Consider the following 13,531-nt stretch of genomic DNA (forward strand, 5'->3'; position numbering starts at 1 on the left):
CTTTTACAGGCTCTCTTAGCCTCCCACTGGGCCAGCCTCAGGCTGAGACGGGCGCACACAGCAGGTACTCAACGACCTGCTGATGAGCAGATGACCCTCCATTTCCTCATCTGTCAACAGGAGGGAGAAAAAGATACCCGACCCTTCCTCAATGCTTGGAGAAACACAGGCGCGGTCCGCAAGGTGGCCTGATGAACGGGCTGAGCTCTGTGGGTCAGGATACGGACCTGAGTCAGCTTCCTCCCTGTGCTGAGCGAGGGCTGGCGACTCCCTCCCCACTGACCCTTCAGGGCAGGCTGTGGCCCTGTCTCTAGAATCGGGTCACCCCGCTGAGCACCAAGCTCACCAGCCTGGGTACCGCCAGCCCACCTGAGCCGTTTTCCCAGGGCCCCGCCTTCAGATCCCGCGGTGGTGGCAGAATCTCCCCCCGGGTTGGAGATGAGGGGAGAGGTCAGGTGTGTACAACAGGGGCAAACTCACAGCCACTTGAGGGTGGATTAACCGCCGAGTTCACACCATCTATCAGCTCGTCTCCACAGCCCACAAATATCGCTGAAACGGCACAGTCGCCTAGCCGGGCTGTTTACCTTAGGCACAGAGGCCAGTGAGGGAGGGGCGAGCCCAGGAGGGCACAGCCATCTGGAAAGGAACCCTCCTGCCGGTGTGTTTTTCTTTCCTTTACTTTTTTCCTTTGCTTCAATTAATCCTCCTTTTCAAAAAATTTTGCTGTCTTCAATAATGGTAACTTGTTAAAAGGGTAGCTAAACAGGAGCTAATTTGTATTTCTCTTGTTTACTGTCTGTGAGTCAGTTGACAAACAGGAGGCATTACAGTGTACTGGAAGGAGAACACTTTTGGAGTCAACCCGATCTGGGTTCGAATCCTGACACTGCCGTATCCTTGCGGTATATTACTCAAGCTCTTGGAGATCACACTTCCCCTGCCTGAAAAGTGGGAATAAAAAAATAGGGGTGTTCTGGCTTGAATTGCGTAAAAAAAAAAAGAAAGATATGTGGAAGTCCTGAGCCCAGGATCTCAGAATGCGACCTTCTTTGGAGATAGGGTCGTTGCAGACATAATTCATTGTTATGAGGTCATACGGGAGTCGGGGGGCAATCCAGTATGTCTGGTGTCCTTCTAAGAAGATGGCTTTATGAAGACACAGGCGCACAAGGAGAAGGCCACGTGAAAACAGAGGCACAGATTGGAGTTAGGCAGCTCCAAGCCAAGGCATGCCAAGGGTCTGGCGACGCCAGACGCTAGGAGAAAGGCATGGAACAGATTCTCCTTGGAGCCTTTGAGGGTGCGTGTCTCTGCCAACATCTTGATTTTGGACTTGTGGCCTCCAGAACTGTGGGACAGTAAACGTTTGTTGTTCTAAGCCTCCAGCTCACGGTACTTTGATACAGGAGCCCTGGGAAACTAATACAAGGGATTAAAGATGGACTGTAGGCAAGATTCCTTTTTGCGTTGAGCCTGGTACAGAGCAGAGACTCACGAGACAGTCATTTCCCTGCTGGGATTTGCTGCCATCCTGGAAGGCGGTCCGTCAGGATGACCACTGCCGTGCTGTCTGGGTTTCCTCATGCGGGGGACGGAATTTGCTGCTCCTTTCTAGGCTTCTCTGGGGCACAAGGGATGCATCTTTCCTTTCGGCCACGGCCCAGGGATCCCACAGACTCAGCTCAACTATCTCATCCTGAGGAAGGCACCGTGATACAGCCCGTGCATGAACAGGACCCCTCCCTTGGGATCCCAGAGCCCCCTGGCTAACCCCATCAGAATACTTTTCTAAACAATTTTCCAAGTACTGTCCATTACTTTTCAAATTAGAAATAATTTAGGCTCATTGTAGAAGAATTTTTAAAAAAATGAAAAAGTGCTATAATGGGGAAAAGCAGAATACAATGCTATGTATATAAAATATATGCTTTGGAAATACACCCATAAAGGAAATAGGAAGGCAATACGCCAACGGCACTGACTGTGGCTGTTGTTGGATGGTGGGGCTGGGCCATTTTTATTTCATCTTTCTCTTTTTCTGTGTATTCTAATTTTTCTACAATGAGCATGTGTGACTTTGATAATCAGGAAAAAAGTTATTTTTTGAAAATAAAATTTCTCTTTTTACTTGCCTGTCTTCTCCCAGGGGGCTATGAATATTCCTCAGAGGGAAAAACTGGGCTTGAATCATTCCTGTGTCTCCACCTCCCAGCATAAGGCAGGGCACACAGTAGGTGTGCAATAAATACAGAATGAATGAATGGAGTTGGGGATTGTATAGCTCAGTGGTTAAGAATAAGGGCTCTGAACTCAGACAGAATTGGGTTGAAGTCTGCTCTGCCTCTAAGCAGCTGTGTGACATTGGGCAAGTTACTTAACCTCTCTGACACTCTGTTTCTTCACCTACAAAAGGGGCTCGATAATTCCTACCTGATGCAAGGCTGAAAGGAGAGTATGGATGCACAGTCTCCCTGACACAGACCAGACCCTCAATAACCTGCAGAGACTGGACCTTCAGGTTAGGAGGAGGAGAGGGGGAGTAGGTGACTTCTGCCCCTTCCAAAACGCAGGCTATGTCTCCCCATATCCTCCTTCATGCCCAGCGTATACCCCTCTGTAATTTGAGGGGGAACAGAAACAGCACAGGCTTTGAAATCAAACTGGATTTGGCTTCTGGCTCCGCCCCCGTCTGGCTGTGTCACCTCAGGCAAGCCACATCACCTCTGTGCACCTCTGTTTTCTCCGGCAGAATTGCAATATTAATAATAACAGCTGACATGCATTCAGTGCTCACCGTGTGCCAGACTCTGTGCTGAGCATTTTCTGTGCACTGAGAATAAGGCGATGCTGCGGTTAAGGTTCGAGTGTAAGATTCAAACCACCTGGGTTCAAATACTGGTTTACCCCCAGCTCCAGCTGGATAACCTTGCCTAAGTCACTTAACCTCTCTGTGTCTCATTTTCCTCCCTATAAGATGGAGTTAATAACAATGTCCAACTCACTGGGCTTCCATGAAGATTACATGACGTAATAGACGCCAAGTGCTTAGAACACTGCCTGGCACTTAGAGAACACATAGTCGATTTCTCTTATATAATCATCTGATGTTAGATACTTTTTATCCCAAAAAGGAAACTGAGGCTCAGAGGTGCAGAGTGACCTGCCCAAAGCAGCACAGCCAATAAGATGCAGAACTGGGATTTGAACTCTATTTGCTGCCCAAAGTATAGGCTCTCGCAAGGCTGGGGGAGGTAAAGGACAAGCAAGATGACTGGCACGTTTTAGGTGCCAGCTCCACCCAGGAAGTCAGACTCCCACCCGGTCCCAGCCCAGCCTGGGAGCAGCTCCTCCCTCCCCTCCCGGCCCGTGACGGGGGCTCTGAATCCTTTACAGCTCAAGTCCCGCATCACCGCATCAAGCAGAGCCCTCACCAGCTTCAGAGAAAAACCCGATGTGTTTTGCATCAGTTCAGAGAAGCCTCTCGCTTTTATTAGCGTTAAACTAATATGTCGTCTTTCCTCGCTGAACTCTGAATAAGTTAATCAAGGACAGGCTGGATTTGTGTTTTCCTAATAACGCTGCCGGATTCCAAAGGCTGCCTGCTGAGAACTCTGGGCCCCGGGCTTCTTTCGTATTTTCTCTCCCTTCTCTCTTTCCATTTTATAATGTTATTGTTGTACGTATCAATTGTGCCACAAAGAATTCAAGTTCTATCAGGGAACCTTGACAAACACAGGCAAGTATCATTCCTATAAGGACGATGACAGGGGACACAGAGGAGGAGCATTTGATCAAGACTGGAGCGGGGTCAGGGACAGGCTCTTGGAGGGAGCTAAGCTGAGACCAGGAGGAAGAGTAGAGTTAACCCTCGGAGGCACTCCAGGCAGAGGGATGGTCACTCATTCGTTGGTCCATCCAACATTCGCTCATTCAACAGTAGGTATTGAGCGCCATCTTTGTGCTGGGCGCTGTCCCAGGTGCTGATAGAACAGAGGCGGTCGGGACAGGCAACATCCCTGCCCTCATGGAGCTTGCAGTTTAGTAAGGGGGAGAGACTATAAACAAGGAAGCAAACACATAAACGAGAGGCTTTCGGATGGTAAGTGCTATGACAAAAATAAAACTGGGGAATGTGGTTGTACCCAGGTATGAAGTGGGGCTATTTTGGTTGGGACAGTCCAGGGAGGCCTCTATGGGAATGCCAGGTTTGACTGGAGACCTGAAGGAAGGGAGGAAGGGAGCCATGCAAAGATATGGGGGGAGAGCATCCCAGATGGAAGGAACTGCCTATACAAAGATCCTGAGGTAGGAATGGGCTCGGTGTGTTCAATGAACGGCAAGAAGGACAGTGGGGTGGGGTGTGGTGAGGGGCGTGGGGAGTGTTACAAGATGAGGTTGGGGAGATGGGCCATGGCAGGGACTCTAGAATTTATCCTATGTGTGATGGGAACATATCTTAAGGTGCCGGCTTGTGACAAACTTTGGGGTTTGCAAAGTTTGGGGCTTACAGGTGGAGTTTGGAGTGGCTGGGGTGAGGTGGAGCTTGGTGAGTGGAGAGGATGGAGATAGAAGCCACATCATAATTTCTCCCTAAATGTAGCACCTCACCCCTCACCTGCCTAAAGATGGGGTCCCTTCCTGAGATCCACGAGAATTTCCTGGTCTCCTCTAAGAACCTACTATGTGCCAGGCATTCTGCTAGGTGCCTTCATAAACATTGTCTTACTGAACTCTCAGAAGAGTCCTGGAAGGGAGGAGTCACTATTCCCATTTTATAGATGACAAAACTGAGGCATGAGAAGGTCAAGCCACTTGCCTGAGCCACATGGCTGGTGGGGGTGGAGATGGAATGGGAACCCGTCCCCCAATCTGTTCTGCCAACGTCCGTTCGTGCCAATCTCACGAGTTGCAGAGGTTTTGGGGTCCCCCGCAGCATGCTGGTCAGATGGGCAGACGTCAGCAGACTCTGAGACAGGCATAGAGCTAAGCGTTCAGGCCAGCTGACCAGATGGAACCCTAGGGCTGCCACTCACCAGCTGTGCGGCCTTGGGCAAGTGTCTTCACTTCTTCAAGCCTCAGTTTCCATATCGCTTAACTGAGCACAGGACCCCATTCCTTGTTCAAGTCCACGAAATGTAGTGAAAACCAAATAGAGTAATGCACCCACAAAGAAAAGCCCTTTTGGACTCTGAAAGGCTAAGAAAATGCAACAAAATATGCTCAGGGCAATGATGTTCCCCAAGCACCATCACCAAGGGATCCAGTGAGGTGGAGGAGAGGCCGTGTTGGGGAGGGGAGGCCATGTGGTGGAGGGGAGGCTGTGTGGGGGAGCAGGAGCTCTGCCGCAACTGGCCATGTAACTTTGGGCTTTTGGTGTCTCAGTTTCCTCATCCTAAAAATGGGACTCATAGGACCTACCACATAGAGCTGTAATAATTTGATGCATGTAAAGTGCTTAGAACAGCAAGTGCTCAGTAGATGCTAGCTGTTTTTATTTCCATGTGTATTTAACAAGGACTGAAAAAAGGCTGCAGGGGATGGTCACACTCTGACTTCTGATAAATGCAGGGTCCAGATCCGAGCTTAGCTGTTTACAAGTTGTGTGACCTTGGGCAAGTTACTTCATCTCTCTGAGCTTCAATTTCTCCTCTGTGAAATGGGGGTGATAGTGAGACCTCTTGATATCTGTGGCTATCACACTACGACGGCTGGTTCCATCAAACACTGGAGACTGGCAGCTGTTATTATATTACTCTTCTCTGCCTCCCTGCTCCTCAGCCAGCCTCCACGCCCACATGCTCACCCCTCTTACCTCGCTCCTCCTCCTTCTCCCGGACGACCCTCCCCTTGAGGGCTCGGCTCCAGGCTCCACCGTAGTCGCCCAGCTTGGCTCTCTCATTCCCGTCCTTGCCCTTGAACCAGGGTCCGTACCTGCGGGCGATGCTCGAGGCTTCGCCTGCATCCCGGAAGCCTCTGCCCAGATGCAAGTCACCCAGGAAGGGCAGCTCGGCGCCCTCAGCCGGGACCCCAGCGGCAGGGTTGGCCTGGTTCTGGGAGACGGCGGGCTGGCCCACGAAGCCAGAGTGAAGGAAGACGAGGCTCCCGGCTGTCAGGTAGAGCACCAGGAAGGTAAAGAAACGTACAGGTTTCCGGCGGAAGTGCCGCTGGAATTTGAACCAGAGCTTGGCCATCGCGGGATCATTCCGGACTGGCTCGCTGGGGCTCGGTTGCGGGTTGGCTGAGGCCAAGAGATTGGAGGACAGAGCTCATCAGCCCTCCCGGGGTCACGGTGGGCTCCTTTGGGCCGCAAAAGGGGTTCTGAAGCTCGGGGCACCCCAGAGTTGGTCCCATTTTCCTACATCTTTGTCTTCGCCTCCTAGAGTTCCCAAACAACTTTGAAAACAGCAATCAGAGGAGGACCCCTGGGTCACCAGCGGCTGCAGCTCACTTCTCTCTCGGCTCCTCAGGGCTGTCGGGGCTGGCTAATTTCACTGAGGGCCATTTCTGGCCTCTTCCCCAGCGTGTCCACCTCGTAGAAGCAGACGCTGATGGGCCCCCATCCGCTCAAGCATCAGGGCTCAGGGCTGCCCCCTGCAAAACAGCACAGACACAGGCATAAGAAACCTCGTCCCAGGGGCCCGAGCTCGAAGGTTCTTGAACATTCTCAAGGGGGGATACAGAGTCCAGAGAGGGGAGGAAACCAATGGCCTGAAGCACTCAGCAGTGCTGGACAGGAGCCCAGGCCGGAGGGTCTAGAATACTGCCTTTTTCTTTAAACTACACTGGGAATTTGGGGGCTTGACTCCTATTGGACCCTGGTTTGAGGACAAGCTTCATTTAGGACAAGCACAGGTTCTTATGCCCCGCACTTCCTCTATATTTGTTAAATATACACTGATTTGTGGGTGACTTTTTTTTTTTGAGGAAGATTAGCCCTGAGCTAACTACTGCCGATCCTCCTCTTTTTGCCGAGGAAGACTGGCCCTGAGCTAACATCCATGCCCATCTTCCTCTGCTTTATATGTGGGACACCTACCACAGCATGGCTTTTGCCAAGCAGTGCCATGTCCGCACCCGGGATCCGAACCAGCGAACCCTGGGGCCTTCAAGAAGCTGAACGTGTGAACTTAACCGCTGGGCCACCTGGCTGGCCCCCTGTGGGTGACTTTAAGTCCAAAATGTACTTCCTATCTTTGCTGAGCTGCCTGCAGGATCTGGCTGACATTGGACCAGATCAAATTCATTCAACAAATTTAGTGAGCACCTCCTATGTTGCAGGCACTGTCCTAGGTGCTGCAGATGAACTGTGAGCCAGAGAAACAAAGACCCTCCCCTCACAGGCTCACATTCTAGTGGGAAAGATGAAGTCCACAGCAACCCTCCTCCATCCAAGGCAGAGGAGGGGAGGCAGGATTATTTAGCAACATATCCATTCACTCGGTATTTATTGAGTGTCTACCACTGCCTTTTGGACTCTGTTCTTTTCCCACAGGGTCTGGACATCACTTGGGAATTCTGAGATAGCCCCCGAAGCAGCAGCCCAGCTCCACTGCCTCCCAGTGACCAGCAGTGGCTCACCCTTTGCCAGGGTCCCTCAGAGTGTGGTCTGCAGAGCATCTGATTCAGAATCACCTGGAAGCTCGGTTAAACATGCAGATTCCCAACCTCTCCAATCAGAATCTCTGGTGGAGGGGGAAACGACAGGTGTAACAAGGTGCCCTCGGGTGACAGTAACGAGCACAAAGGTTTCAAAACCATTGCTTTGTGAATAAACGTTCAGGATCGTCAGCCAGGAGGAAAATAGAATGTCAATTAGAAAATAGAAAACTCCATTTGGCTGATGCTGTTTCACATGGCCACCAGCAGGGGGCCCATGACAACTTTAGCCAATACATGGGATTCAATTGTCAGCCAATGAATGATCTGAATGGTAACAGCCCCTCCTAATGGGGAGGGGCAGCGTGGGACAACAGCATGGGAGTTTAACTGGTTCAAAGTAGAGTCCGCCAGTCCTCCATAAGCCATCCCATTCATCCAGGAGCTAAGTACTGAGGACCTACTATGCACCAGTTATTGTTCCAGGCACTTAGAGTAGATAAGTGAACTAAACAGCAAAAAATTCATGTTCTTGTGGGGTCAAATTATCTGTTATTCATCAATCCGTCCATCTGTCCATCACCCTTTAATCCATCCATCAGTCCACCATCCATCAAGTCGTAACCTGTCTACCCATCCAGCATCCCTTCCTTAATCTGACCATCAATCTATCTATCCTTCCATCCATCCACCATTAATCTATTTCATTAACCCATCCATCCATCCACCCATCCATCCATCCATCCACCCATCCATCCATCCATCCATCCACCCAACCATCCATCCATCCATCCACCCATTCAGCCATCCGTCCATCCATTCACCCATCTGTCCATCCATCCATTTACCCAACCATCCATCCATCCATCCATCCATCCATCCATCCATCCCTCCCTCCCTCCCTCTATCCATCCACCCATCCACCCATCCATCCATCCATCCAGCCATTCATCCATCCACCCATTCATCTGAACTGCAGCAGCCCATTCATTCATCCAACTCTCCACCCAGCCATTCATCTACTCATTCCTCCATTCATTTAAAAACATGTGTTGCTTGCCCACTATGTGTGCGCTTAGGATGCAGAAATAAATAATTCAAACTCCCTGCTTTCAGAGAACTCAGAGTCTACTGAGAGAGACGGCAATTTAAACAATCACTATACTAGTATACTAGGTAGACAGTGATAAATCCTGTAGTAGATGTATGTATAAGATATAGAACAGCAATTAAGATTAATAGCTAATGTTCATTAAGCACTTATTATGTGCCAGACAACACTGTAAACACATACATACTCTGATTTAATCCTTATAACACTTCTATGGGGGTGATCTCTATCTATTTCACAGCAGAGAGGAATGAGGCTCAGAGAGATTGAGTAACTTATCTGGGGCTGCACAGCTGGTAAGTGGCAGCTGGGTTGTAAACCCAAGGTCAACTGATTCACAGATTATATTCCTAACCACGCATCTGTTCTGGTCTCGTATTCCTTTGAGAATCTGATGGAAACTACAGAGACTGTGCCCAGAAAAGAGCCCTTGCACATAAGCTCTCAGATTATGGCTTACAACATTAGGGGGCTTGCGGACCCCGGGGTGAGAAGCCCTGGAATGTGGGAGCCTGGAGAGGTGTGGATCTGCAACCGCCCGGGGGTCAGAGAGGGTTTCCCCGGAGAGAGGTCCTGAGCTGGCAGGTCTTACAAGAGGAGTCAAGGTTTTCTGGGTGAGGGAACAGAAAAAGGACACCCCAAGGAGGAGGAACAGCACACACGAAGGGCAGGCCACCGGGGTGGAGGAGGCAAAGGAGGTTAGGGCGGAGAATGCAGCTAAGCAGTGGAGGGGGCAAGACCATGGGGAGCCTTGAATGCCAAACTCAGGAGTCCCGGCTGTGCTCTAACAGTGTCCATGGGGATCCACTGAAGTTTCACGGTCACATTGACACTTTTAAAAGACCAGTCTCATGGGGCTGGCCCAGTGGCGCAGTGGTTAAGTTTGTGCACTCTGCTTCGGCGGCCTGGGTTTGCTGGTTTGAATCCAGGGCGTGGATCTACACACCACTCATCAAGCCACACTGTAGCAGGCATCCCACATACAAAATAGAGGAAGACTGACACAGATGTTAGCTCAGTGACAGTCTTCCTCAGCAAAAAGAGGAGGATTGGTGGTGGATGTTAGCTCAGGGCCAATCTTCCTTAAAAAAAAAATAAAACAAAAGACAGACCAGTCTCTTTAGCTTGAAAACCTCCAGGCTGTGGGTGGTGCCTCGTGGTATTCCGTGTAGATCACACACACGCCAGATGTTTCTGCAGCTGGACCAGGATGAGTAGAGGCCAGCAGCAGCCCTCATGGGGATGGGTGGGGGGGCACCAGCCCTTCCAGAGGCATGCAGGCAAGAGCGTGGACTCTGGAGGCAGACTACCCTGGGTTTAGACCCCGCCTCTTCCACGCACCAGCTGTGTGGCCAGAGCAAGACACCTCTTCTCACTGACTGAGGCTCCCACCTGTAAAGTGGGCACCGGAATCTTGACATCCTCAAAAACACAGTGCTGGAGGACTGAATTAAAAATTGCAGGAAGAGCGCCTGGCACATAGTAGGTGCTCAAGGAAAGCCCCCTGCTCCACCCCTCCCACGGGCACATGGGGGCAGCCTTTAAAGCCATCACGGTGACACATTTGCTGCCATGGAGACGATAAAAATTCTGGCTGTCGTGTGTTCCCTGTGGCTTTTTGTCTCTCTCAGGATATTTCTGGGTTTAGTCCTTTTGTTGTTCTCTTCTCATTCTTTTATATTTCAACACATCTTTTCTCTAAGTGGGTGCCAAATGGGTTTTAAGAGGATAATGAGCTCATTAGAAGCTGGCAGGGACCAGAAAGAGACTGAGGCATCAGTGGTGTGGGGAGGGAAGGGGGCAGGCCCGGGAAGGGACTGTGAGTGAGGTGGGGGCTCCTCCTGGGGAGTGAGGTGCTGACTTGAGCCTCCCACACTCAGTGCCAGTGCTGGGAGGTGGGGGGGGGTCACTGGAGGGGGAGCACCTGGAATCTGAGCCCCATGCGAATAGGACTATGTCTGCTCTCTCACCACATTAGTCCCAGCATCTGGCACATAGTAGGCCCTCAAGAAACACGAGTGGAAGACATGAGAGGAAAGAGTCAAGGGACTGACTCCCCCACCCCGCGGGGCTTAAGCCTACAACCATGGCTCTGTGCCATGTGCCCAAACACCCAGGGGACAGCCTCGGAACATCGCACGCCCAGGGCTCTGCAGAGGCAGCATCTTGTGTCCCATTTCAATGCCCCAAGGGAACCTCAAAGACTTCTCTGCCTCTTGTGGCCATCTGTTATTCCTTCTCCCCTGTCTCTCTCCCTCCCTCTCTCTTTTCAGACAGAAATTTTACCCCAAAAAGAGTGGGAAATGAAGCCACTACCTTTTCTCGCACACCTACCATATGCCGGACGCTGTGTTCAAAGGTTTTACAAACACATTCTCACAAGCTCCTTCCTCCCAGCATCCTGCGAGGCCAGTGTGCTGTCTCTCCTCAATCCACAGATTGTGCGTCTACACCCCGGGTGGGGCACGTGCTGGCCCTCAGCAAGCCCCATTGCCTCTCAGTTTCCCTTTGCCCGTTACACGTTGGAAACGATAATCGCATTCGCATCCTCTCCTGTCATTCACAGGCGTGAAACCCAACAGGTGCCTTCCCCTCTCTGAGCTGCAGTTTTCTCTCTATAAAGAGGGTCCACCGCAGAATCTCCCTCCGGGGGTCGTGGGAGGATTCAGCGACAGAGCCCACAGGGCCGGCGTTGGCGCTCACTAAGAGCTGGCTGTCAGCGCTTCATCCCTCTTCACTTTACATGAGAAGACTCGGAGCCTCAGTTTCCCCATCTGTGAATGTGGTGGATGACGCACACCCTGCCTCCCCCTCCCCTCTCCCCCTGGGGCTGGCATGAGTTTCCACAAGGATGAGGCCGAGGGACCCCCCTTTGCGGGGCTGGCAGCATTTGGTTACCGCAGTCCACGTTTCCAGCTGGAGCCTCAGAGTGTCTAAACACAGCCTATTTTTAGCACCAGAATGAACCTCTGGTGTTGAGCTGCCAAGAAAGTGACTGGCGGGCAGAGCTGCCCTGCAGGAAGGGAAAACAGGAGGCGCAGCCGGTGCGCGGCTCCCTCCCCCGGGGAGGGGCCACAGTGCTTCCCCATCCAGGTCCCAGAGGCAGGTAAGTCTGGCTGGAGGCCCATGAGGTTGGGCAGGGGGCCGCCCTCCCTCTGCAACCCCCTGAACTTGACTTAAAGGCACAAGCCCAGGGACCAGCTGACCCCCCACCATCCAAGCTTGGCCAAGAAATAGCTGCTGAGAAACCAGGTTTGGGAAGGTTCGATTTCTTCACAGTTCTGGACAGGGGACCCCCCTGGGGATCACCAAGAAACTGGGAGCCCAGGCCAGAGATGACATTTTAGTCTTGGCCTAATAATTAAAATATCAGAAATCGCTGGGATTTCTTGAGTGTTTACTCTGCATTAGGCACTGTCCTGAGCATCTTATTCCCATTGCACCATTTAATCCTCACTAGAATGCTTTGGGAGGGCTATTAACCTCTCTGGGCCTCAGTTTCCCCATCCACAGAATGGGGGAAATAATAGTGCTTACAAAGTTGGTGTGAGGACCAAATGAGTTAATACATGCAAGTGGCATCTAAGTGTTACCTCTTATATAATAACTTGCTGAGATTATGTGAGGTTTGCCTGCCCAGTGCCCCCTTTTTCTGGGATAAGGACCCCATTTCCCTTTACAGAGCTTCTCTGTCATCAATTCCCAGCTCATATGGCTTGGGCAGAATGGAACCCCCTCACCAGTTGCTGCAAACACTCATGCCTGGCTCCTGACACACACGCACAGGAGTTAGTGTAGGGTGTACATATACCTAGGAGGGCAATGGGGAGGTCCTACTGTGTGAGCATCTTATGACGATCCTAAGAAATGCTGGCTTGTTTCCCAAAGTGGCCATGGTGACAACTCCGTCCTGTAGTGTGGGAGCCTTCCTGTTGCTCCAAATCTGCACCAACACTCAATGTGGTCAGTCTCTGTCATTTCTGCCAGCCTGGTGGATCCGGAACAGATGCTGGATGTGCGCCACCCACAGAGCTAACTTCCAAAGGCCATTTGGAAGGAACTTCAGTCCGTGACTGGTGGGAGCTGGTGGATAAATGCCCCGGCTCCCTCACCCCTCTGGTAGAATAACCCTGAGGCTGTGTTTACACAGGCTCCCTGACTTTCCCCTGAGGGATTCAGCCTCGGTCCCCCTCAGTGGTGGCTGACTTGACAGCACACCCTGTGCTGGTTTCTTCCCTTCCCTGTGTCTCTTCCCCACTCAGGGAATGAAAGGGACCAGTGTGTTCTTCACCTCCTAAATAAACTATTTACCAATGATAGTGACTACTCGGAAAATACTGCCATTTATTCAACCTCTTCCTTGTCGTTAGACATGTAAAACATTTCCAGTTTTCCTCCCTTATAAATAACTAATGCTGTGATTAACCTCCTGTGTGTAGATCTTTGTCCCGATTCCTGGAAGGCAACATAGGATCTCTCGACAACGATGAGACATAGGCATAATTAAACTGATTTTACTGATGAGGAAGTTAAGGCTCATGGAAATGAAGTAACTTGCCCAAGCACACAGCTAGCAAGAAGCAGAGCATGAATTCAAGGCCAGAACGAAGTCTCAGTGTGCGACACAATGGCACACACCAAGTAGACCACCAGGATGTCCAGCCCCCTCTCCACGCACTACATCTCTCAGGTGGATCCCAGCCTCAACGGAAGGATCCTTCCTGAGCTTGGAGACATGGAAAACCATCCCTCAAAATCTTCTTCTCCAGGTAGCTTAAGCAAAGCTCAATGCCTTTAAACAAAGTCCCTTCTCATCCATCT

General features: G+C 51.1%; 1 protein-coding gene across 3 annotated transcripts in view; it reads right to left on the reverse strand.

Moving 5' to 3' along the window:
- Nucleotides 1-13,531, reverse strand: part of WSCD2 (WSC domain containing 2) — a 108,649-nt gene that overhangs the window by 44,536 nt on the left and 50,582 nt on the right. For all 3 annotated transcript variants that reach the window (XM_070627071.1, XM_070627073.1, XM_008533831.2), the window contains one exon: nucleotides 5,816-6,594. In XM_070627071.1, the coding sequence (XP_070483172.1) occupies nucleotides 5,816-6,194 (379 nt within the window). In that variant the 5' untranslated portion in view covers nucleotides 6,195-6,594. The remainder of the gene's footprint in view (nucleotides 1-5,815; nucleotides 6,595-13,531) is intronic.

Source organism: Equus przewalskii, chromosome 7 (assembly GCF_037783145.1).
Source record: "Equus przewalskii isolate Varuska chromosome 7, EquPr2, whole genome shotgun sequence".
Classification (NCBI taxonomy): Eukaryota; Metazoa; Chordata; class Mammalia; order Perissodactyla; family Equidae; genus Equus; species Equus przewalskii.